Raw genomic sequence first — 27774 nt, forward strand, 5'->3', positions numbered from 1 at the left:
CGGTGTGGATCGGACCTGTGGTAAAAGTATTTCATCACCGCTTCATTCCGCATCTTGGGTTCAACACATCAGAACTGCTGCTGCGCAGTGCTTCAGAGGAGGAGATCCTCGCATCTCATGTCTACAGCAGCCTTGACAACAATGCTAACACTCCACATCTCAGCTTCACCACTCATCAGAACCGACCCATTGCCTTAACTGAGCAATGCAACCCGGACACTGGCCTTTGCTTTCAAAGCCCTCTCGATGGGATCCTTGACATTGATGCAACAAGACCTCACACTGCAGGCTCGTCGCATCTTGGCATTGACATCTTCAACATGGATCCTGGCAATGCTCTGCAACCAGGATTTAAGTTAGTTTGCTCAGCGGACCTAACTGGGTCCCTGTAGCCAGTGCACACCACAACACAGTCAGCCTGAACTTGTGACTTGGTCCCAGTCTGGAGCGACCAGATATCCTCAATAAGCGCTTTTGCTTTTTGGCGCTATTTTTACCTTAAATTTTAAAATACAATATTTGCAGTACTACTAATCAGAGTTTTGTCATTTTGGCCTTATTTTATTTATTAAATCTCGTCTATTTTTCTAACTCTGTTGTGGGCTCCTTTTATGGTGTGTTGTCACTGTTTTATTGTTTGAAGGGTTGCACAAAAACTTTACACATTTCTTCTAAGTTAAGTCTGCCTGCTCTGTGCCAAGCTACCATGGGGCTGAGCTTAGCTTAATTTGGGGTTTGCTTGTATCTTATCCTGATAAGAATTGAGGTTGCTGCTTGACTACGACTCACACACCAGTCAACCAACAACCCAATTTATTGAAAATAATTTTCTGTAATAAGCCCTAGTTGTGTCCGAAAGCCTTAACCTTGTAGTTCGAATTCAGTGGCTGTAATGTATGGCTCCACACATCCCACCACTCACTGCCAACCATACAATGAATGATATCTTGGTTAGATGTAGGTGTGGGGAAGAGGAATTGGCTAATAGAAAAAACATACTCTTGATGTTGACTCAACTGGAAGAGCGTTGATATCGAAGGACAAGAAGTTGTGTTTAGTGTTCCTATCAATCTTGCTGCAGCATTTCATCTCTAATATTGTGTATAACACACATATAGTGCATCTATGTGTTTAAAACTCTCAAGTTTGAGGAAACTCTGTGTCTTCCTACAGCTGAAAAATTAGTATCATCCACTGAATATATATGAAGAGCTTTCTGTGTTATTATGCTTTTTCGCTTTAGGTATTTACCTTCTGTGTCGTATGTACAAGCTCTGTAATTCAAATACTGTTCAAAGGGACTGTTCAAAAACTGCAACAACATAAAGGCACATTACTATTATAGAGCTCACCTGACAACAAACAATTGCTTTCCCAACCTTTTTCAATACCTTAAGAAAATATAACTATCAAGAGAAAAGTCTTTGCTAAAATTAGGATCGTTTTTGCTCCTCAAATGGAAACAAGTCAGCTCAAAATGCGCAAATGATGATTACTGAAATAGTATTTGTAAATAAAATTTAAATCCTTCAAACACTGGCAGTTTCCCAGAATATTTCACTGTACACAGTCCAATCTTTCATGTACACCAAAGATAGCAAGCGTCTGCAAAGTTATGAAACTCTGGCAACAAGCTCAGCAACTATGTAGCTCCATTGCATAGCAAAAACTCTCTGGACCACAAGAAACGTATGCACTGTGATTTCAAAATAGCTGCCAGTGCTTGCCACAACTGTGAGAGTCCTATGGCTTAATGGAACATGTAGGGGCATATTTATACTTTGTCTATGCTGAATTTGTGGCATTTTTTTCTAACGCAAATTCAGCGCAAACTTAACTCCATATTTATATTTTGAGACTAGACCCGTCTAACATCAAAATATTGGAGTTAAAGACATTTTTTGATGCGTGAAACCACCATGCGTCAATGAGATGCAAGGCGTTCCCGTCCAAAAAATGACTCAAAGCCCATAGTGCCTTATTTATCCTCCCATGCAAAAATGGTGCATGGGGGAGGTGGGCCTAAATAATGGTGCTAAGTCTGCTTAGCTCCATTTTTCAATGCCTGGACCAGGGCAGGTGTTAGGGGATCTGTGGACCCATTTCCATGGTCAAAACCCCTGGAAAGAGCCCACAGATGCCCACCCCAAACCCCAAGAACACCCCCACCCACACCAGAGGATGGGGAACCTCATCCCAGGTAAGTAGGGTAAGTAGGGGTAAGTATTTAAAAAAAAAATGTAAGTGCCATTAGGGGTCCTGAAATGGGCCTCCCTACAGGGCACTGGGTGCAATGGCCATGCCCAGGGGACCCTTGTCCCCTGTGCTGGCCACTGGGGTGGTGGGAATGACTCCTGTCTTTCAGAAGACAGGAGTCATGTTGTATGGATGGTTTTGCATCAGGGAATGATGCTAGGCTGGTTAAAGGCATTTTTTTGCCTCTAATCAGCCTAGCGTCATTTTTTCGTGCAACACCCCATTCCTCCATACCGCCACCCCCACCCGGCTAACGTCATTTTCCCAGATGCTAGCCTACCCTTTGCGTCAGCTTGCGGGGTTCCATAAATTTGGTGCCTGGCTGGCGCTCTGGAATGACACAAGCCAGCGCTATACTTTTTGTGGCGAAACTGCATTTGCGCTGTGTTGTGTCAAAAAGTATAAATATGGGCCGTAGTTTTTTGACTGAACTTGTGCATCTTGCACAGTGTATCCTTAAAGATGCAAAGCCTCTCAACTCTGCGTACACTGACAGCCTTTCATTCCAAAGGTATGCATCAACAGTCACTTTGTAGTATAGTGCTTGCGGGTCAGTCAGGCACAAAGAGGTAATTGTGGGTGCAAGATCATGACAACTTGACTTAGTATGCATTGGTAATAAGTTATATCCTAGGTCCCTGGTGATTTCAGGATCACCCTTCTGTTTTTAGGTCGAGCGTAAGCGTTTGACCTCGTGTATACTTTTAGTATACTTCTTATTGCTTAAAGCGATTTCATTTGTTGGCTGCTGAGTCCTTTAAAACTTGTTGTTCTCTAGTGGTCAGTTCTGCCCTTTTCTTCCTCCTTTTTCTGTTTCAGAGCAGTGACCAACTACTGTATTATTCCACTTTGGTTTGTTTATCAGTTGCTGTGATGGACTATTTCTGTTAGTTCTTTGGTGCTCCCTTTTCACTGTGGGTGTTTTAGACGGGTAGCTGCCTGTGTTTTATTGCAGCATTCCATTCCTCCCACTTCCTTTCATGCTGCTGACATTTGTTTTGGCTTTATTCCAATGCTGTTCTCGTTTATATTTGCTCCACCATTACATCTTTAATAAAAGATAGCTCTTAGGCTTCATTCTGTTATTGTTATTTTAAAACTCCCCAGGGTCTGTTGATTAATGTTCTTTCAGTACAGCTCAGCGCATTTGTTGATTTAACCTTGAAGTACACTTATTTCTGCGTGTGTATGTAACATTAAAATAAGCTTATTTTACAAAAGAAACACCCAGTGCCAAAACATTTACTTTACTGCTCAGGAAAGACACACTATGCCCTTTCTTGTAGAATGTAGCTAAACCTAGAAGCAATGATTTGAAACTTGCAGAGCCTCCCATCTGGACATCCACACACAGGGCATTGCTTATCTCCATTATTGGAGCCATAAATCTTCTCATGCTGCTCTGCTATTGTTAACTTTATTAGAACTTCGTTGAAATGTGAGGCAAGAATGCTTGCAAGACTTTCATTCTTTTAACATAAAAAGAAAATACTTTTCCAATTTCTGTTCAGATGTTTACAGAACTCGAGGTAGTGCAGTCATCTTCTCGTCTCTCCTCAAGGGCTTGTGATTTCTGATGTCAGTACCCACCAGTGTCTAACAAAACATGGCAGGAAAACACGAAATTATGAGGCCAATGATTACTGTTACTGTGTACTGCCACCTCTCCTCTTAGCATATCACAGTCAAAGGGCCGATCTACAATCATTTCAAACCATCACTGAGGAAACTGGACTTCCTCTGAAACAGCAGATAATTATTATACACTGCTTACTCTCCTGTCGCATAGCATCTGAAAGAGAGTAGCATGTCTTCATTTCAGACCGTCATGAAAGAAACTGAGCTACCCCTAGCAGAACAGCCTTGTAACTTGAAACGTGAATTCTCCGCTCTGCATATCACAGGAGAAAGGCTGACATTATTTCACTGTTTCAAACAGCGGCAGGGGAATCTGAGCTTCAGCTAACAGAGCCGCCATCTCTTTTCTCTGCATATCACTCAAGCAAGGCTGGCATTTCAAGCTATCATTGAGCTTACCTGAGAGACATTCAAGTGAACAACCTTCCTTTCCAAAGTCAGTGAAGCCATTTAACACACAGTACAAGTATCCTCTCCTGACAGCTTCCAAGAAAGGATGGCATTTCATCATTTAAGCAGTCATGCAGTAGCTAAGGTTCCTTTAGCAGAGCAGCTTATAGACAAGGTCTCTTCGCACTTTCTGAATTTCATCAAAGCCTAACTGACAAGCAACTTTGTGGGCACTGGGCAGGCAAATAACATTGGCTCCCCTGTGGTCACTGTCAGACTGACCACGTCTGTATTATAATAATAAGAAGAAGAAGACCAACAATAATATTATTAATGTAGTTCTTGCGACCACAGAAATGCTTAATGGTTGAAACCAGATAACTGTTATTACAATTCATCAATGTGGTGCAGATAAAAATATACAAAAAAAAGTGGGGAATCATGTTCTTGACCTCAGAAGGATACACTGCTGAGATTGCCGTCTGGAATTGAAAAGCTTAGCTCGCAGAGCTACATCGCCTTTTTAGGAAACAAAAAGCTTACACAATGTTTGCTCACTTGGGTATTGTTCATGACATTCACACGAGTCCTCTGTGAAATGTAATGTTTTTCTCTGAAAACTAGCAGGCTGCATCTATAACTTCCAAATGCAAATGTGAGTATTCAGTGCTTGCACATGTCCATAGCACCCCATATCTCCAAATGTGAAAACAAATTACTATGTTGGATGTATTTATTTTGCATATTTACACAGTGCCAACATTACCATAACGTATTAAAGGCTTTAGGCTAAAACAAGTTTCATTACAAGAGATACAAAGTTACAAACAGTTGCACAACATAACACAACATAGCATAACATGACACAACATATAACAACATAGCATAGCAAAACACAACATAACATAAGATAGCATAACATGACACAACAGCAAAACATAACATAGCACAACATAACACAACACAACGTTACGTAGCACAACATAACATAACAACATAACATAGCATAACATAACACAACATAACACAGCATACCACAACATAACAGAACAGCACAGCATAACATAACACAACATAACACAACATAGCATAGCATAACACATCACATAACATAGCATAGCATAACATAACACAATATAGCATAGCACCACATAACACAACACAACATAAAATGGCATAACATAACAATACATAGCACAACATAACATAGCATTACATAACACAACATAACACAACATAGCATAAAATAACACAATATAACACAACATAGCATAGCATAACATAACACAACATAGCATAACATAACACAACACAACACAACATAATATAGCATAACATTACACACCATAGCACAACACAAGATCGCATAACATAACACAACATAGCATAGCATAACATAACATACTGTAGCATAACATAAGACAACATAACAGCATAACATGACACAACAGAGCATAACATAACACAACATAACATAAGACAACATACCATAACACAACACATAATACCATAGAATAACATAACATAGGACAACATAGCCTATCATAGCATAGCCTATCATAACATAACACCACATAGCATAACGTAACATAACACAACATAGCATACCATAACATAGGATAACATAACACAACATAGCTTAGCATAGCACAACATAAGATAACATCGCCTATGATAGCATAACACAACATAAGACAACATACAATAGCATAACACACACAACATACAACATAGCATAGCATACCGTAACACAACATAACACAACAAAGCATAGCATGTCATAAGACAACATAGCCACATAATTCAACGCCACACAACCTGGGTAAAATACATTGTCATTTACAATGTCAATAGCTCTAATTCTAGCAAATGCGCGATGTATTGTATTGCAAATGCTTGTTGATAATAGTTCAGATTGTTAGTCGCAGGCTATCCTTCTAAGTGGACTGAGTTAGGCTTTGGGAGAGGGACTCCCCCAGACACTTAGAATTGTGTGGAGTTTTTAACGAGGTTTTTATATAAGTTTTTATAGGGGAAACTTTGTAAATGAAAAACGAGTTATGTTGTTTTCTCATCAAATTATTTAATTTTCGTGAGAGTATAACATAACTCTCATCACCTCAGCAATGTAAGGTTCACAGCTCGACTGCTTCAACCATATGATGTCGTGGGGGAACAATTGTGATAATAGTAGATCATCCCACAATCTGTTTCAAGGGTATATCCTTGATGGTGGACGAAAAGGAAAAAATTGCAGCAATAAAGAATCCCTCCACATTCTTTTTCAAAGGTGTGTCCTTGATGGCTGAATAAGAGGATTGACAGATAAAGAAGTTCATCACATGCAGAACAGCGTTGATAAGAGAGTGTTGGGCATGCAACATCATCTAAACATGTATTATGATTCCAAATAGAAAGTTTTGTCTGATGATTTTGTTATGGTTGACTTGGCGCAAATAATATCTCTTTGCTACCCAACTAAAGCGTGGTCAAAATTTGGCAATTCTGTAAAAGTGGTTATAGTGAATCACAAAAGTGTGGCTATTGAGGATGGCAGAACATGAAATATGAGGCATGTGGCAAAGTGTTTCTGAGTACAGTTGATAGGAAATAGAGAATAAATTGCCTTTGGATGGTCACACATGATAAATGCCTGTCAGCACCTGATAAGACAGCTACTTACAACACTTCTTCTTATTATTTTTACACTACATCTTTCTTTCCCTGCGTTTTACTTTCTTTTCCTCCCTCTCTGTTGTGCATTATTTCAGTTTCATACTCTTTTTCTTTCTTTTTTTAAATTGTACTCTTCCTCTTTCCCCTGCTTTTTTTCTCCTCCGCCTCTACTTTTCTTGTTTTCCTCCATTTTCACTGTTTCTTTCTTATTTGTTTCTTTCTTCTCCTCTTTCATTCTCTTTATTTCTCCTCATTTTCTCTGCTTTTTCCTTTTTTACTTCTTCTTCACCTTTTTATCTCTCCTTCTTTCTCTTAATAATTCTTTCCTTTTTATTTCGCTTTTTTCTTTTTCTTCGCCTGTCTGTCTTTCTTCTTACTGTGTTTATTTTACTTTCCTGACCTCTTGCCTGATTTCACTCCTTATCTTTCTTTTGACCTGTTGTTTTCTTTCTCTACTTCTTTTTTTATATGCCTTTTCGCATTTATTTCCTTGCTTCATATAGGTTTTATCTTTTTCCTCTGTCTCCTTCTTTTCTCCTCAGTTATTCTTTATGTTTTTTCTTTGTATTCTTGTATACTTAGTTATTGTACCTTTTCTTTCTCTTCTGATTTCTTTTTCCACTTCTGTCATTTTCTCTATGACTCGCCTTCTACTGTTTTACTCATTTACTGTATGAATCAATGGCAATTAGAGTTAACCATTAGGTTTGGTTGTGTGCTGTCATATTTATGAGTGTTGTGACTTATTTCTTCTTCGTCATTGATTTCACCGTAATCAATATGATGTCATGGAATGTAGACCCTTTTATGTAATGTTTCATGGGTTATGGTTTCTGGTCATTCAGATGAGAGCATTGGCCCGAGCAGGATGCATGAAATATATACAAGTGGTTGAGACTCCGAAGCCAATACATAACTGGGGCTCCTTAAACAAACACTTGTTTAAAAATATAATAGTAAAATACAGAACACTGCACTTCTGGCAACAGGGAAGGTGCAAGTAAAGACGACATTGGGGGATGAGAAGGGAAAGGAGTCCCTGATCTTCTGAAGACAAATATATTTGAAGTGAATCCTACAACTGTACACTACAAAAAGCTGCATTTTGATTAGCTGTTAGCTGGTCATTAGCTATGCAGACTTTCATAGTTAGTACCCGAGACAAGGATCATTGCAATATCCCTAACAGCAGCAAGTGAAGAGCACAGAGGTCTAGTGTTCCCAAGCTCAGAGAATGCGCCTGCACTAGAAGATATAGTGCTGCAGAAGAACCCTTTAGAATCATTCACTTCCTGTGAAAAAGGGCTGAAAACGTAATTGAAAAGGACTCTTATCTCTGTTGCTACAAGTTCCTGAACTAAATCCGTACCCAAATAATTTTTTCAATGTGTATGTAAAAATATAATTTATGAGTTTTTACTGTTTTTAAAATAGTTGCTTCATTGCTCTGTTCGATCTGCAATATTTATTTTTAAAATATGGTTTAATTAACTATCTTTGAACATATAATTTTTATGTGTATTTTAAAACAATATATATTTTTGTAAATTTGTTCAATTATTTCCTTCTATTTAAGTCACAATAAATATGATTTTAAAGCCTACGCATGTTCATGCTGGGAGGTGCAGCTGGTGGCAAGGAAGTGAAAAGAACAAGTATTGACAAAGCCACTGGGTCCAGCTGTGAAACCTATGGCTTTGTTCGTGCGTTTTACTATGCTAGACAACTCCGGCAAATGTGCACGCATCCAAGGCAGCCATCCTAGAATGCTTCCTGGCCCTCTAAGCATCTGCTCCCTATAAGTTAAATGAAACACGAAGACCCTTCTTTGTCAAGCCAAATGTTACTTTTTGAAAATTATAGAGGTATAAAACAAGAGAGAATACCAATAGTTTAGGAAACATATGTGTAGCCTTTTTAAATCATATAGGGCCTGATTCTAACTTTGGAGGACGGTGTTAAACCGTCCCAAAAGTGGCGGATATACCACCTACCGTATTACGAGTTCCATAGGATATAATGGACTCGTAATACGTTAGGTGGTATATCCGCCACTTTTGGGACGGTTTAACACCGTCCTCCAAAGTTAGAATCAGGCCCATAATGTCATATGTAACCAAAATGCATTCTTAGGCAACACAAAAGGATGATGAACAGAGTGCTGAAACTTTTCAGACACTCACCCCCAGTCACAGATCCGGGTTTAATCCATTGTTATTTTGCTCATCATGCCACCCCAGTTTGGACCCAGCCGTTTGCGAATCAGTGTTGACCCTGTTACCCATGGGAACAGTCCAGCTCGAACTGCCAAGCCAGGTCCTCCCTGGATGGGAAACAAGCATTGTGAGACCGGTTTCAGGGTATCTCCCTTCATCAGCCAGGCTAGCTTGAATCCAGTGGCACCGAGAGCACGCGACCCACGTCCTGGCATACCCTTTACACTTAGGACATCTTTAGCAACACAAAAGGATGATGGACAGAGAGCTGAAACATTTCAAACACTCACCCCCAGTCTCAGATCTGGGTTTAATCCATCGTTCTTTTACACACCATGCCACCCCATTTTGGATTCTGTCATATGCAAATCAGTCTTGACTCTGTTCCCCATGGGAACAGTTCAGCCCGCACTGCCAGGCCAGCTCCTCCCTGGATGGGAACAAGCATCCTGGCACCTGTTACAGGGTGTCACCCTTCATCAGCCAGGCTAGCTTGAATCCAGTGACACAGACAGCATGAGACCTACGTCTGGGCATACACTTTCCACTTAAGACAACTTTAGCAACACAAAAGGATGATGGACAGAGTACTGAAACTTTTCAAACGCCCACCCCATTCACAAATCCAGCTTTCATTTATTGTTATTTTGCTCCCAACGCCACCCCGTTTAGATCCAGCTTTATGCTTTTACTAAGCACTCATTGTTTTATGATTGAAAGGCTTTAAATAAATTCAACCGTTCCTATTCAGCAACTTGGGCCCATATTTACTAAGGTATTTTATTTCCCTTGCATCATGCAAGGAGATGCAAGGCAAATGCAAGCCTTTAAGCCAGGTTTGCTAAACTACACAAAGCCACCTTGCGTGGCTCTGCGTGGTTTAGAAAATCTAGAGTAACGCAAGACAGTGCAAGTCACTGCCTTGTGTTACTCTGCATTAGAAAGGTGTTCCATGGGTGGAGTGTGGGCATTCCAATACATCCACCCATGGATTTTGGCGCATTCCAAGATTTACTAAGAATATTAAACCTAGGAATGCCTCAAAATGTTACAGTATGTCAACAGAGGCTAAACGAGGAAAAATATGCTTATTTCTGATTGTTATTTACTCTTTGTAAGATTGCTGAATTCTGAAGCATGCGTAAAAAGATAAAAATGCCTCTGAGGATTGTTTTTGAGCAGCAAGGCCCCCCTTTCTGCACAAAAAAAACCCTGCCTGTAAAGCAGGCACCCTTGCACAATGGCGCATAACCTTTGCAACAAGAAGAGGATTGGAGTAAGACACTGTAGTTAGAACAATTAACATATAATAATATAGAATATTCAGAGCCTGATTCACAAAGGTAAATTTACACTTTGGTGTAAGTTTAGAATTATTTGCTATTCACGAAGGTATTTTACGAGTAGAATCTTTACGACAGTGGAGTCTCTGCACATAAAAAGGTAAGACTGCATAGAAAATGATAGTACTGTCCTAATGTTTTATGTGTGGAGACCCGCAGTAGTAAATATACTACTTATAAAATATATTTGTGATTAGCTAACAATCCAAAAATGTAGGTTTATCTTTGTGAATCAGACCCTCAGTCATAGGTATGTCAACATCAATTTCCTTAGTTCTGGCATATATAACTGACCTGATGTAAGTTCAAATGTCATCACAGAAAGTGTTATAAAAAGTCAAAGGTAAGCTATATACTGATCAGAATAGGAGAGAACTTGTGATTAATCAGTGGGAATGTGTATTTTAAACATTTTTTTAAGTAATAATCAAACTACAGTGGTCCATTTTCTACTGAAAAAAAAATTGTGAATCCCATTACTGTATGGCTAAAATTGCCCCAGTACATGAACATTTATACTGCATTGCATGTATCCTTGGTAAAAACCTGTTCTGAAAAAACACACCTTCCTTCATATCCTGTGACAGCTCATGTAAATATTGAAAAACAATGTTAACTACATAATATTCCAGATGCAAAAACTATTATGAAATAATTACAATATCTGGTAGAAGGAGTACATCCCTGAGGATGAGACAAGGGGAACAGCTTCCAAACTTCCTGCCAACATTTGCTGATTGATTTCTACACAAGGGATTGACTAGACCAAGAGCTCCCCCATAGAGAGAGCATCTGTTGGTGAAAAGGTGCTATCATGAGGTGTGCCCTGCACTCACCTCCTTGTGATCAGGAAGCGTGTGAGTTCAATACTGCAAACTGTCAGAGCAATGTATAAGTTCAGAGGAAGGAAAGGCTGACATTGTATTTAAAATGTAGGTGACCTTGGAGACAAACATTATGGGCCAAATTTAGACTTTTTTGCGCAAAACTGCTTGAACGCAGTTTTGCACCAAAAAGTATAGCATCGGCTTGCATAATTTAACAATGCCAGCTGGGCGCCGTATTAATAGTATCACGCAAGCCTCGCTAAACTTGGGGTAGCATCTTAAAAAAAGATGCTGGCCAGGTGGGGGTGGGGTGGCGGGATGGAAGGAGGAGTTGTGCATCAGAAAATGATGCTAGGCTGGTTAGAGGCAAAGAAAATGCCTCTAACCAGCCTAGCGCAATTTCCTGGTGCACAATCACCAAAAACATGACTCCTGTTTTAGGAAAAACAGGAGTCATGCCCACCACCCCAATGCTAGCACAGGAGACAAGTGTCCCCTGGGCCTGGCCATTGCACCCTGTGCCATGCAGGGGCCCTAAGTTAGGGCCCCTGATGGCAAAAACAAATAGTTAAAAAATACTTACCTGGGATGAGATCCCCCATCTTCCGGGTTCCCTCTGGTGGGGGTGTGCCTGAGGCTTGAGGAGGGCACCTGTGGACCCATTCCATGGTGTTTAACCATGTAAATGGGTCCACAGGTCCCCTAACGCCTGACCCGACCCAGGCATTAAATAATAGTGCTAAGCAAGCTTAGCACCATTATTTAGCCCCTCCTCCCACCGTGCGTCATTTTAGCATGGGGGATAAATATGGGGCTATGGGGTTAGCACTATTTTTTGGATGAGAATGCCTACCTTGCATCTCATTGACGTAGGTAGGTCACTCATCCAAAAAATGGTGCAGACTCCTATATATTGACGTTAGACATGTCTAACGTCAAAATATAAATATGGAGTTAGGCGTGTGCCGAATTTGCTAAAAAAATGACGCATATTCAGCGCAAAAGGATTATAAATATGGGCCTATGTCTTTGAAAGACATTATTTGAACTGCACATGCACCTGGGCTCATAAAGGAATTAAGGGGGTCATTCCAAGCTTGGCGGGCGGCGGGAGCCGCCCGCCAAGCGGGAACCGCCAGAAGACCGTACCGCGGTCAAAAGACAGCGGCGGTCATTCTGGGTTTCCCACTGGGCTGGCGGGCGACCGCCAAAAGGCCGCCCGCCCGCCCAGTGGGAAACACCCTTCTACGAGGAAGCCGGCTCCGAATGGAGCTGGCGGAGTGGAAGGTGTGCGACGGGTGCAGTAGCACCCGTCGCGAATTTCAGTGTCTGCTAAGCAGACACTGAAATTCAAAGCGGGGCCCTCTTACGGGGGCCCCTGCAGTGCCCATGCCATTGGCATGGGCACTGCAGGGGCCCCCAGGGGCCCCATGACACCCCTCACCGCCATCCTGTTCCTGGCGGTCGAAACCGCCAGGAACAGGATGGCGGTGAGGGGGTCGGAATCCCCCATGGCGGCGCAGCAAGCTGCGCCGCCATGGGGGATTCTTCAGGGCAGCGGAAAACCGGCGGGACACCGCCGGTTTTCCGTTTCTGACCGCGGCCATACCGCCGCGGTCAGAATGCCCTTAGGAGCACAGCCAGCCTGTTGGCAGTGCTCCCGCCGACCCCCGGCCCTGGCGGTCAAGGACCGCCGGGGTCGGAATCACCCCCTAAATGTCCTGTGGATATTTGGTGAAGAAGAATACCTAATATTTCAGCTCTACAATAGAAAGCCTAGTTGATTTTAGGGTCTAGTGACATGCACAGCTAGCATAGCTTTCTTCTCATTCAAACTAAAGTGTAAATACTAGGATCTAGAATGAGAAGATAATATCTCCACTAAAGCCTAATTGGGGAAGTCGAGGCTAGCATCAAATAAAACTCTGAAACTTTTCGCTTTACCTCACCTGTCAGATTCTGAAATCCCCTAAACCCAGAATAGAAGGAGTTGGTACAATTTGACTCCTAGCTGGAAATTTCAATTAGGAAGTAACAAGTGATTTCTGTGACATATGGGTTTCTGACACTAGGCTATATATGCCTAGCAACAAAAATAAGTGCCATCTAGCTGCATAAAAGCATTAGAGACCATTAGAGACCAAAAAGCTGTTCCAAGATACAACTCAAAGCAACTGTCTATTTCTCTATAATGTTCAGTGGACCAGTAAAATCCACATAAAAGCAAACAAACTCAGTGAAAGTCATTACTAGCTGGTGAACTGGAATCTCCACTGGAATTCCCACCATGAATTGGCCTAGGATCTTAATTTTTGGTGATTGAGTAAGAATACTAGCCATGCTTTTACCCATTTCCTATTCACTGAACACACCAGATCCTCAACACCCCTCCCAGGTACCAAGTATCAACTCCTGCATTAATATTGCTTTTTGCAATCATCGTGCTGATTTGAAACTTCCCCTGTCATTTCTGGTTCAAAAAAATGATGTAATTTGCTATTTATTTATTTTAGTCAATCTATAATTTAAAGAAAATCTGTCGGCAAGAAAGGGACGACCGCATCCCATTGCTTACCCCAGAGGAGGTGGTAGACCGTATATTTCTGCTCGTCGATGAGAATGGAGATGGTAAGACTGAATTTTACTTGTTATTGTAAAAACTTCCACCAACTGAATAGTTCCTAATTGTTGCATCATGTTTCAAGGCACACAGTTACATATTTATGGCTAGATGATATAGATGGGAGCAACACCGTGACTAAAGGATAGAAACACATACCTCAACTAATTTACTCATTATAATGTAGAGATGAACATCAAAGGGTCTCGTATGAGACAAATATATAGCGGTTGCCCCCGCCCTCAGAAAACATCAGAATCTACTCAGTTGGCTCTAGCCCCACCAAACCTAAGCTGTCACTGGATTTTTCAGGATGTGCTTCCCTAAACATGTCTGAAGTAGCCTGTAGATAGAGCTGCGGTTGGTGAGTTCAAAATACACAATTATACAAATAATCTCTAGAGAAACTCTTTGCATTTGAATGTTCCTAAGACACATGCATTTCTGATATCTCGAAAACCTTATCAGATTTTATTTTCGGAGGATCAACAACTCTAGTACTAGTTATTTTTAGTGATGGACAAAACCTCACATATTTTTGGCACAGCAAACAGGGAAAAGCGGTAATGGCACTACAAAACCACATAAAAGGTCATCAAAATAATAGGTTAAACAGTAACACTTCAATGCCTAAGATCCTGCCACTCAAGAACCCCACCCCCCATAGTTTCAGAACATACATAATAAACAAGGGAGCTTTATAAAATTCAAAAAAGCATCATAAATATCAAATTAATTTGTAAATAAAAACGTGCAGGTGCCCAAAGCTCTCTTTTTAAAACACATGACTTTGGCATTTTAACTTGCGAGCCATCTCCAGCCTCTTTGATCCATTGATAGCCACTCCCTGCCCCTTTAGCTCACTCTTGCAGCTTTCTGCTTTCTCCCTTTGTGGAGCATTTTCGTTTGTCTCTTCCTCCAACTTTCCCATATGTATCTTTTGTTTGCAGTAAAAGCTTGATGTAGAAAACTAAAGCCCACATTTATACTCGGTTTGCGCTGAATTAGCGTCATTATTTTTAACCCTACTTCAGCGCAAACCTAACTCCATATTTATACTTTGGCGCTAGACATGTCTAGTGCCAAAGTTATGGAGTTAACATCATTTTCTGGACATGAAAACCAACCTTGCGTCAATGAGATGCAAGGTAGCAATTCCCGTCCAGAAAAGGACGATATGGCCTTAGCACCATATTTATTGCCCGCGCTTAAATCCAGCACAGGGAATGGAGGCTTTAAATAATGGCCCTAAGCTTGCTTAGTGCTATTGTTTAACACCTGGGTATGGGCAGGCGTAAGGGCACCTGTAGGCATATTTCCATGGTCAGAGACCAATGAAAGTGCCCACAGGGCCCTTCCCTGGCCAAAGGGACAACCCCACCCACCCCCAACCACACCAGAGGGACACCACAGGATGGGTGGCCCATCCCAGGTAAGTCCCAGTAAGTATTTTTTTCCCCCGCTGGGGGGCCCTGACTTGGGGCCCCCTGCATGGTGCTGGCTCCAATGGCCATGCCCAGGGGACATTCATCCCCTAGGCATGGCCATTGGGGTGGTGGGCATGGCTCCTGTCTTTACTACACTGCTTAGAGGCAATTTTCCTCCCTCTAAACAGTGTAGCGCCATAATTCGGTGCACAAGCCCTGGTTTCCTCTATGCCTTACCCACCCTGTTAGCGTCCTTTCTAAGGACGCTAACAGGACGTTAGCGCCGGCTAGCGCTATTCCATAAATATGGTGCCCGGCCGGCATCTTGGAATGGCGCTAACCGGCGCTATACTTTTTCACGCAAAACTGCACTAATGCAGTTTTGCGTGAAAAAGTATAAATCTGGCCTTACGTGCCGGCCCTCAAAAAGAAGTGCTGGTGCCCTGCACCGGAAACCACCGGCTCAAAAGCACTGTATCTAAGTAATGCCACAAGCGTCCATGTGTGTCAGTTCTTAATTCAGTCAATAATTCACAGGAGCCAAAAGTGTTAGGTCGAATTTTTTTCTTCAAACATAAATCCTCAGCCCAGCTTTTTTTACAATGCACTTGTCCAGTATCTTGCGTGAAAATTAAATGCAAGAACATATGCAATATTCAAACTTAATATGAGAAACTGGCAGTGGACTCGTTCGAGAAGAAAATGTTTGGCAGTTTTATCGCAGTTCAGTTTCAAAGTTAGAGCTAGATATTTTTTGCTTGATCCAGTCTCTGTGGGAGAAAAGTTACACAAGAAGAGCTAACTACCAAAAGAGAAAAAATACATGAAATATATAAAATCATACATTTGTGAATTAGGCAAGCTTCCGCTCCCATATTGAAAACTTCTACTGGGGTATAAGTAGAACGTTGCAGAAAAATGGAACATAACTACCTGTCCTTTTGTTCTAGTTTGAACATTGATTAATTTATTGGTATGGGATTCTTTGAATATTGTTTTTCACTGCAGTGTCAATATTTACACAATACTGAGTTATTTAATGTGTAGCCTTTGTGGAAGAGGGAAAAAGCACCACTACAACCTTTTGTCTGTAAAAGGCCGCTTTATTGGAAACTGGTGCACTCACAAAAACAATACCCTGGCCTCAAGCCTTACAAAACTAACGGCATCATAAAACGCTCCCCCACCCTACCCTCCCATTCCCCTAACCTTGCAGTTCATTAATCAAGTCTTCCTTTTGTAACGCTTTCTTTGTTGAATCTGTTTTGTCACCTTAATAGTCACTTGCTGCCACCTACCCATTGAACCTGCAAGTCTCCAACCCCTAATGCCAAATTTCCTGTCTTTGTTGACCTGCTGTTGTCCAGCCCCTTCCAATCTGAAAGTGTCTTGGCAGATTTGCTGTCCATCCGATATCATTGTTGTTGGACTTTTTGCCTTACGCAGGGTCATCCCCAGTCTTTTTGCCTCCTTCCTCCTGGTTTTTTTGACCTCTCGCTGTTGGCTCTAGGACTCTAGGCACTTTATCACTGCTGACCAGTGCTAAAGTTCAGGTGCTCTCCCATGTAAAGTTGGTATGATTGGCTTATACCTAATTGGCATATTTAATTTGCCTATAAGTCCCTTGTACAGTGGTATCTCTATACCCAGGGCCTGTAAATTAAACACTACTAGTGGGCCTGCAGCGCTGCTTGCGCCACCCACTGAAGTATACTTTCAAAACCTGTCTCAGGCCTGCTAGCGCAGGGCCTGTGTGCGCAGTTTTCTGCCACAGGGACCTGGCATCTAAACTTACTTGCCAGGCCCAGAACTCCCCTTTTACTACATGTAAGTCACCCCTAAGGTACGCCCTAGCTAGTCCTATGGACAGGGTGCCATGTATGTAGAAAGGCAGGACATGTGCCATATTGCATGGCCTGTCCTGGTAGTGACAAACAGCCTAACTTGGTGTCTCACTGCTGTGAGTGCTGCCTTCTCATAGGATTGCATTAGAAATGCCCTGCCTTATGTGTAAAGGGTATTGTCTGATTTATGAGGGGTAGCGTAGGCGTGTTTGGTATGGTTGTGATGGTGATAATAAATACTGCTTACTGGTGTGGGCATATTTTTTATTACTATCACAGAAATGCCACTTCTAGAAAGTGCGCATTTATCTGTGCTTATGACTCTGGTGTTTTGCAGCTTGACTCCAATCCACGTCTGGCAGAGTTGGGGCTTTGTGCATACTTTTCAGACAGCCTGTACACAGGGAGGGTGGAGGTGTCACAGAGGAGCATCTGCATACTGAATAGTCTTCCTGGGCTGAGAGAAGGGAGAGGCGGGGCACACCTACATTTGTAAAGGCTGTGCCCTGGCCTCACACAATAGGGTCGTTAACCCCCCACTGATGTTTGGAGCCTGTGCTGAAAGGAGAGAGGGGGCACTCCCAGAGCCAGTTGTAACTGGCTGGAACCTCCTCTCCCTACCATTGTAAAACACTGTAAGAACTGACTATAAGTACAGGGGAATTTTCCCCACAATTTGAACATTCTTGGAACTTGAAACTGGACACAGAACGCTGATGAATGGACTCACCAGGACACCACCATGGACTGCTGCTGCTGTGCTGACCTGTGACCTGCCTGGTCACTAGGATGAACTGCCACCATCTGCACCCCTCGTGCTGGCCTGTAGCTGGGCCCACCAGGCCTGTGCTTCTTCTTGTTTTACTGTTCCCAGGGGCAGGGTTCAGTGGCCCCTAACCCCTGCTCCGATCTCTACATCTTTTCCTTAGCGCTTGGGGAAAAGTGCTCTGTCTGGAATTGATGCTGGAATCACCGCCGCATCCCAGGCTATAAGTATGGTCCTAGCGCTTTAAAAAGTGCTTCCTGGATGCCCCAGATCACCGTCGCAGCCCGGGCACCCTTTATTTACAAAGTGCGAGACTCGCGCACCTTCTAGTGCCCCTGGGGCACGAAGAAAAACTTCCTTCTTTCATCTGTAGCAAGCGTGCTCCTGTCGGCGCCCCCGGGGCGAGGACCGCTCTGTGGAGCACCCCCGGGGCACCGGCAGGCCCTGCCTTTGGCCAGGACGACGTCAGGAAAGGAAGGGAGAGGAGGATGCCTGTCCCTCGCCTGCGGGAGCCCTAAAGGGCTCTCCTTTTATTGTGGGCGGAGTGGAAGCCTCATCGGAGGCTCCCCGCGCCGCTAGGCTCCTTTGTTGGCACCCCTCATGGGCCTGTGGCATTTCTGAGGTCTCCCAGAGGAGGGCCGGCGGAGGCCCGGGGAGACCCCAGGAAATCGCGGGTCCCTAAAAGGGTTGTAACACAGAGGGGGTGCGTGGAGCCCCCCTCCCTTCAAAAGCAGTTTTGGCTGACGTGGGCCCCCCCTCGTGAGGGCTGGTGGAGGCCTAGGGGGGCCCCAATGTTTACGGTCCCCAGAGGGGCCCGTTCCTGGACAAGAGGAGGTGCATGTCGCCCTCCTCTGACCCCAGGAGATCAAGAGGCCCCGTTTTGCGCAGGGAGAGCCGGGGGCCCCCTTGTTTCCGTTTCTTAGGCACTGGAGGTGCCTCTATCATCTACCAGGTATTTCAAAGGGACAATATATATCAGGAGTTCTTATTAGAGACTTTATGGCATAATATATTGCCTACCTGTTTTATGATGTTTTTGTGTGCATATGCAAATGTTCCTTTTATGGACATGCTTCCTAATATGTTTTCCTAACTTGCCATATGTTGTCTAATGTTCCTACTATGGGCGTTTTATGATATTCTTATGACAAGTGTTATAATGTGATAACGTGTTTCCTGACTACTGCTTATGTTGCAGAATACTGAGTAACCTGTGTGTTATGTGTGACTACTGCTAGTTTGCAGAGTAACTAATGTGTAAAGTTCTGACAACTGCTAAGGTGGCAGGATAGTACTGATATGTGATGTTTGGTTTGATAATTGCGTTGTGTACAATACAGTATATTTTCATATAACCTGTTGTTGTGTTTCCTTTGTGGTGGGGATATTGCGTCACATGTGTTGTGTGTGTTGTGCAAACGCTTTACACATTGCCTCCGGATTAAGCCTGACTGCTCGTGCCAAGCTACCAAGGTGGTGAGCAGGGGTTATCTTGGACGTGTAACTCCCTTGCCCTGACTAGAGTGGGTTAGTTCTGCCTGGCTGAGGTGCATACCCTAGCCAACCAGAAACCCCATTTCTAACAATTGTCATTGAACAGTCTCTGTCTCCGCCACCAGAAAAAAGGGGGCAGTCCACCCACCTTTTTCTGCCCCGCCCAACCATCACTAGTCAGTCACTGCTTGGACTACTAATGCCTCTTTATTGTGGTAGTTATGTAATCGTAGTTATTGTTCCCTGAACAACCCTTTCAAAGCTTCTTTCAGCTGGAACAGGTACAACTCAATGCCCATGAAGGACAGGTGTACTCCATCGCTCCTAAAAAACTCCTTGTCCTCAAAACGTAAATCCCTGTGCTCCAAATAAGTGAGCCCTTTTTCTCTACAAAACAAGTGTATCTCTTTATTAATTTTCCGGTGCGCTCTTTCGATTGCACCTGGCTTTTTCGCCCCTCGCCATATCCTCCGAGGGATAAAGGCTGTTCACATCACATGACAACCATGCCATTGTTGTTGAATCTCGTACAAGTCCTTTTTCATATGCCTCATTATATCCAAACCTGTCCTTTAGACCAAATCATTTTCTTCCAAATGGATCAGTAACACGTCCGGACAGAAACCCCTTCCCCGAACCTTCTGTTATGTTTCTAGTAACTCTTGCCAATGCATACCCCCTTTACCTTCCCATCGTACATGGTACCTGTCCCTGTTCAAACCCAAGTTATCCCGAATAGCCGTACTCCTTGCTTGTGTCAGGGCCCTCTTGACAAATAAATGGCCTACGACCCAGATAGACATGAAGCGCACCCCTGGTCCGGTCACTGAACCTGCAAAATATGTTAAAATCATATCTCAGTAACCCCTTTCCTCACATACGTCTTATATGCATTCGACTTCCACCGTCCCAGTTCCAACAAATCCACTGTCCTCCATCCTCTAAACCCTGCCTCCGTCGCCATCCCTTTTTGAAACAAATGAGTCCCAAATTGGGAAGCATCTTGTCCCAACACCTTCAATGTTGCCCTCAGAACCGCTAAAAGCTGATATGCTGATACGGCCTGACCATCTACATGGCAAAAAACTCCTCCATTTTCCTTTTTAACGGTGGCCCTTAGCCTGAAGCCTAGAGATACAGGGCATATCTCCGAATCTGGGTGAGCCGCGAGAACCACATGCATTCCCTCCCCCTCTGATCCATCTTTAATTTTCCTATGTGCAGAACTACGCATTGCGCCCTGATGCAAACATCGCGCCACTGAATACCCGGTGTCTTTCCCGTCCCCAACAATTCCGAAACCCGGAATGCCCCGAAAACATCCAAGACATTAGGGTGCAAAACAATAGGCATTCTCCATTGTCGAAACACACCACCCTCAAAGCCTGCATGACCTCTTCAAGAAGGCACAGCATCATAGGCCGCCTCACCCTTCCCATCGACCTCTCTTCTTTGGCCCAACCCTCAAGGATCCTGCGCCCCAATTCACTCACTGACGGTGCGTAACCCCACAACGGTTTACTCATAAACGCAATACCTGACAACTTCCCTGCAATGGTGATCCTTGCAAAACGCCTCCTCACCATGTCCATAATAAACTTTTCCACATCCTCCAATCTGTCCTTATCAAATTCCCATTTCCGAGCCCCGACCTCAAAAACTCACGCCACGCTCTGACATGCGATAGTTGAGTGGAGTGTGCCAAGGAATTCACCACCAGCCGAAACATCCGGCGTTTTCCTGCGGTCCACGCAGCTGTTGGCATGTTCGTCCTGGACAAGGCCTCGTCCGCAGCCAACCCATGCAACCTCTCCCACTGCAAACAATATAACGCATCCACAATGTCATTGTTGACACCCGGGACATGTCGCGCCCTGAAAGAGATGTCGCGGCGCAAGCACTCCAAAACAAAGACGCGCAGCAGCTGCAAAACCTGTATGTCCCTAGCCGACTGGCGATTGACCACCTGAACAACTGCTAAGAAATCAACCCTGAACAACACTCTCTTGTGCATCAGGAGGTGACCCCAAACACACACCACTACCACCAAAGGAAACAATTCCAGGAACGCGATGCTGTGACCACCGGCACGCCATGCCGCTGGCCATTCCTCCGCACAGAATTTCCCCTGCCAGCACAGCCCAATTGCCGACGCCCCGACGCATCCAATCCATTTGGACATCCCATTCGCACACCCGCCATGTCTGAATTGGTATACCATTGAACGATTCCAAGAATACACACCACATCCTCAAGTCCTCCTTTACTCCTGCGCTGAGTTACACATGGTGATGTGGTAAACTGTACCCTGACAGAGCCATGCCCAATCGCCTGTGAAATGTCCTCCCTGCTCTAACCACCGTGCATGCAAAATTAAGGTCCCAAGCAGTACCTGAAGGTCCCTGACCGTCACCTTATTCCGATGGACCATGGCCCGTACCGTCTCAATCATAGCAGTCTGTTTGTCCGCTGGTAATTGGTCCACCATGGCCTCTGTATCCAATTCAGTGCCTAAGAAGGCCAATTCTGTTCAGGGCCCCACTGTTTTTTCGGAGGCCAGCGGTACGCCCAGGTCCCCCATGATTTCCTGAAATTGGCAGAGCACCACCGCACAACAGTTGAAACCCTTAGGTCCCACAAAGAAAAAGTCACCCAAGTAATGTGTAACTTCCTTGGATCCAGTTACTGTCTCAAAGGTCCACTGCAAAAATGTGCTAAAACACTCAAAGAGAGAACAAGAAATTGAGAAGCTCATGGGAAGCGATTTATCCATGTACCAACTGCCCTGAAAGTGGATGCCCAAGAGCTCAAAATCCAGAGGATTCACCGGCAGCAACCTAAAAGCCGATTTGATATCTGTTTTCGCAATTAATGCCCCGGAGCCCAACGACTCCACCATCGCCATGGCCACATCAACAGACGCATACAACACCTTAGTGACTTCCTCCGGAATGAAATCGTTAACAGAAGAATCCTCGGGCCAGGATAAGTGGTGGATCAATCAATATTGCCCCAGGTCCTTCTTAGGAATCACTCCAATGGGAGAAACAATGAGGTTTTGCGGGGGCCAGTCTGAAAAAGGACCTTCCATGCCCTTCCTCCACCTCTTTCGCCAATTTGAGCTACACAAGCTCCTCTTTTCCTCGGATCGAACGCAAGTTCTCAGCCCAACGCCGCTGCCTAGGCCCTGTGTATCCCAACTCAAAACCGCGAAGAAAGCCGCTTAACAATAACTGTGCTGCTTGTCTGTCGTCATAGCGCTCCAGCCAGAAACGAAGCCTGTCAACCTTAACAGGAGTAAGAGCTTTTTCCCAAAGTACCCTGTCCCCCTCTTGTCCAGGCAGATCCCTTACCCCCCTGGGTACCTCCCACATAGGACTGTCCCTGTCCAGGAGCCTGGTTCGCCGTGTTGCCCGCCCCATAGCAGTTGATGAGGGCACACTTACCTGCGCATTATGAGCACTCATGCCTAAATATACAATATTCACAAGTGCAAAGTACCTTGTTGTAGTCCCAACAAGCTCCTGTCTTCGCCGCCCCGCTTCCCAGTGCTCCTGCCCCTCCCTTTGCACCTCCAGTGGCCCCACCCTGGGTGGGGTGCTCTCGAAAGGCCTGGTACGTAGTGGGCAAACCACTGGCCGTAAAAATGTTTTGCCAAATTTGGAAGGGCCCATCGTATGCTGTCATACGTTGGTATCAATCTCTCCCCCTTGCACCTCTGAATCTGCCGGCATATGGGCCCGAAACTCCTCATCATATTGTACCCAAGCATATCCCCTGCAATTTAGGTATGCCTTCTGAATAACGTCTATATACTTAAAAAGTGCTACGAACCTTTCTTGAAAACGCTCGCAGTATACACTTGCAAAAATCAAAAATGCGGCAGTCCAATTTTCAATTGTTACAGGGACTCTGGGGCGTTTAGCTAATTCATATTCTCCCCCCTTAGAACCCTCTTTCGACCGTACTTCCCTATGTAACAGTTTTAGCATTTCCACGTAATCCCCTCTCCATATCTTCTCTTTTGTGGCCGCCATAAGACGGGCCCCCAGGGGTTTGACCGTACTCATACAGGGCAGGCGCTTCAGCTTCCCGCTTACCTTCTCTGCACTCTGTACTTCATTAGACTTACCTGACTTCCCCACCGCCCCTGTACTCAATGCCTCTCCTCCCTTATCCGGACCCACCCCGACGTCTAGTACGTAAACCCCTTTAGAACTTTCGTGCCTCAATCGCTACAGAAACAACACCTGGGTGCATTACCCCCACTCCTTCACCTTTTTGCAATGACAGGGGCCGCTCCTGAGCCGTCCGTCTTGCCGCTCGTTCAGGTCCCACCAAATTGTCCGGTACCTGAAATGACTGATGAACAGCGTTAGACACCCCCCTTTCTTGCTCCACCACTCCTCCTCCTGATCCTCTCGTAACTCTCCCTCCTCTACACTGTCTTCCTCATAGTCCAGCAACTCATTGCTGACACCTCCACCACACTCACTGAGCAGGGCGCATTCCAAAACCCTAGCCTTCTTTTTACCTGTCTCAGTATATTATGCATGGAACGACGGCTGCCTGGAGGCCATCCGCAGCGTTCCGACCCGTTCCATTGGGCTAGGCCGCTGACTGTCGGGCACCGCAGCGCGGAGAGCGCAACACCCTTTCCGCCACGCGGCACCTACAAGCCAACCTTAGCAGCTGACTTTTCCCGTTTCTCCATTTGCATTGACAATATCCAGCCAGCCACGCTAGGCCCTGCCTTCACTTCATCCCAGGGTTCCCAGGCCGCATCAAACCCGCCTGAGTCACATTGTCTCCTGTGCGTCTCACCCTGCCAAAAAGGCTTGATGTGCCGGTGAGCTGTAAACCTAGAACCCGACCACACTCCTACCGTTGCGCCTCATCCCATTCCTCATCCTCAAGATCCTCCCACCACTCTGTTGAAAGGTCCTCTCCCTGCGTCCCCCATGAGTCTTCTGCCCCCCATGCATTTCCTTATGTACGTCGCGGGGGCACACTTTCAATGTTATTCCATCTTCTTCAACCTCCTGTTCCCCTTCTTCCTCATCCTCACTCCATTCTAATATTGCCCCCAACCCCTGCGCCGTCCCTGTGCCCCCCTGGCCGATTAGGTGATTATCTCCCTGCTTCAAAACCCCCCTCCTCAGTCAAATCCTGCGCCATCCCCCAGGCCCTGCTACTGTACTCGTGGCTAGCTAATCTCTCTTTCTCTGCCCTTGTTCCCACTCCTGTCCCACCCCCCTCTCTCAAGCTCCCTGCTCCCTGCTACCATGCCTCCTCTCCCTCCCAGTCCAAATCCCCAGTCGTTTCTCTGTCTCTCTGAGCCCATACCTGGTTCACCTGGTCCCTCCCACAACCACCCTGCACCACACGCCTATTTTTTAACCGCCCTGCCAGCCCGCGGTCTGTGTCCGCCTCTCCCCCACCCGCAGCAAAACACGGTATGCTCGCGGCCGGCCCGTAATTGACGAGGGTTGGGCCGGCATGCTAGCACTCTGCCTTTGGGAGGCCCAGGCAATGCCTCCCTGCCGCCCACTCCCCCTCGTCCCTAACCTTACCTGCCTCTCCGCGGTCCGCACCCTACGCTGGGGCGAGCAGGCCACCACGGCCACTGCCAGCCCTCTCGCCCCTCTCCGTGCTGGGCGCGCGCTCCCAACCAAGCCCTCCACCAACAAGTCGAGGCGCCTTGCCTCCTTGAGCAACCAGAGCACCGTTGATACCCGGTCGTCCATCGTGCGCCTCCCGAACCATGCCTTGCCGCCTCACGCCTCCGCTGCCTGTCCTGAAAGTAAGTGCCTAAGAACTTACCCCAGTAGCGCACGCTACTGAGTCATCACTAATTTAACTTAGGACTTGCAGCCAACACGCTCCAAAACCAACACCCTACAAATAAACCACTTCAACAACGCTACAATACAAAAAAGGTCTCCCTCCACCAAAAATGTCTACCTCCCTTAAGGTGGCCCACTACAAAATGGCCCCTCTATATATTAGAACCCCCCGCCCAATAAAACACCCAAACGGCGCCCAAAACGGCGACCATGGACTGTACCACCTTCCACAAAATTCCCGGGAGGGGAGACCTCATGTCTTAGGCAATTCCCCCCCGGGACCCACTTTTCCACAGTTGATTAACCGTTTTCAAATTAATAATAAAGTATCCAAAGCAGTTGTAAGGTAGACACAAGCCAGGCCAACAGCATTTCCTTTGCTGAGAAAGTTCATAAGTTACTCAAAGACAAAAAAGTCAGATAAATCTAACATGATTTGTTTCACAAATCAATGTTCGAGTTTGCCTAATTAGTTGCTTGACAAGTCACATGCTTCCCAGGGCTCCTATATTCCTTCTCTCATTATTTCTATTAATTTTGTTCATAGTACTAAACTTAAGACTATTGGCCAATATTTGCAAATTTTTTTGTTTTGCTGCTTTTGTTCAAATTATCACATTTTTACTATAAGAAGAGTATGGTGTAGGACAAAAAGTGACACGTCACATATCATATTTTCCCTAAGCAGAACAGAGCTTCCTTTGCAGCGGTGAGCTTCAGTGTAAGGATGATCCACTGGTCCTACAACATGCAACAAAAACAATCATATTGCCATGGCCAATGGGTCTCGCAGTAACTGTCAAACTATTGCCTTTGCCAATGTTTCATGTAATGTTATTGTAACTCTTTATTACAAAACATTGCCATAATTTGAGGCATATATGTGCGCACGCACAGGCGGCTGTCTTTAAATGTTTTTGTAAGAAATATTTGCAGAAATGTATGTGAAGCTCTACGTATATGTATTGCGTATGAATGTGCATGCAAAGGCAAATGTTTTTTTATGTTTTATAGTAAAGGTTTGCAAAAGCATTCAAGCGTAGTTTGTTTTGAGTGTGCATGTGTATGCACAAGCAGCTATCTTTGAATGGGTTGGAACCACATTCAAAAGTGGTTGTCAGCTTCCATGGAAACCCATTTACATTGATAGCGGCCTAAAGAAGTGCACACATGTGATGTGGTACACAGCATTTGCCACAAGGTCTGATAGCAGTGCCTGAGTTGCTGCCAAAGCCTAACAAAGTAAAAACAAAAAGCTTAAAATGAAAACAAGATTATAAAATGTTCTTTTAAAATCACGCAGTAGCCCACAAGCCCCTGGGTCTGAAAGGGATTACTTTCTGTGTGAGTGACAACATTGTGCTTTAACAACATGCTGTCACTCACAAAGAAAACAAAACAATAACTGACCCATGGCCCCAGACTATGGCGGTCATTCTGACCGCGGCGGGCGGCGGTCGCCGCCTGCCATGCGGTTACCGCCGAATGACCGCACCGCCGTCAAAAGACTGCGGCGGTCATTCCAACTTTCCCGCTGGGCCGGCGGGCGACCGCCAAAAGGCCGTCCGCCGGCCCAGCGGGAAAGCCCCTGCAACGAAGAAGCCGGCTCGGAATGGAGCTGGCGGAGTTGCAGGGGTGCGACGGGTGCAGTGGCACCCGTCGCGATTTTCACTGTCTGCAGAGCAGACAGTGAAAATCTTTGTGGGGCCCTGTTAGGGGGCCCCTGCACTGCCCATGCCAGTGGCATGGGCAGTGCAGGGGCCCCCAGGGGCCCCACAGCACCCGTTCCCGCCATCCTGGTTCTGGCGGTGGACACCGCCAGAAACAGGCTGGCGGGAAGGGGGTCGGAATCCCCATGGCGGTGCTGCAAGCAGCGCCGCCATGGCGGATTCCCTGGGCCAGGGGAAAACCTGCGGGAAACCGCTGGTTCCCCTTTTCTGACCGCAGCTTTACCGCCGCGGTCAGAATAGCCCAGGAAGCACCGCCAGCCTGTTGGCGGTGCTTCCGCCGCCCTCCGCCGGGTCAGAATGACCCCCAATATGCTGTGGTGCTTGGAAGCAAAGTGCGAATGACACTATGGCACACCAATAGATAATGAAGACTAGCTAAAAGCCAATTTAAGTGAGTTCTCTGTTTTAAATAAATAGGCCTAGAAGTCTGCGTATCGGTTGTACCAGAAATAGCAAACGTGAAAAAGTGAGAAAATGCGGCAAATAGAAGCTAACAACTAGGCAGCAGTTGACATACTTACAAGAATCGAAAGGATGCTGGCTAAAAGAAGGTGATTGACTTATCATACATTTGAATGCACTAAACATTTGAAGCCAGTAAGTGAAAAACAAATGTTACAAGCTCACTACCAGAACCAGAAAAGAACTGTGAGGAATTGAATTCTGCAGGACGTGATGGCAGGGAGGAGCTTTCCTATCAT

The 27774-nt window shown here is 45.1% G+C and overlaps 1 protein-coding gene across 1 annotated transcript in view; it reads left to right on the forward strand.

Annotated features, from left to right (window-relative positions):
* Positions 1-27774, forward strand: part of LOC138299921 (guanylyl cyclase-activating protein 2) — a 195863-nt gene that overhangs the window by 146019 nt on the left and 22070 nt on the right. Inside the window, exon 3 of the mRNA XM_069238639.1 lies at positions 13860-13974. Coding sequence (XP_069094740.1) covers positions 13860-13974 — 115 coding nt within the window. The remainder of the gene's footprint in view (positions 1-13859; positions 13975-27774) is intronic.

This window comes from Pleurodeles waltl, chromosome 6, assembly GCF_031143425.1.
Source record: "Pleurodeles waltl isolate 20211129_DDA chromosome 6, aPleWal1.hap1.20221129, whole genome shotgun sequence".
Lineage (NCBI taxonomy): Eukaryota > Metazoa > Chordata > Amphibia > Caudata > Salamandridae > Pleurodeles > Pleurodeles waltl.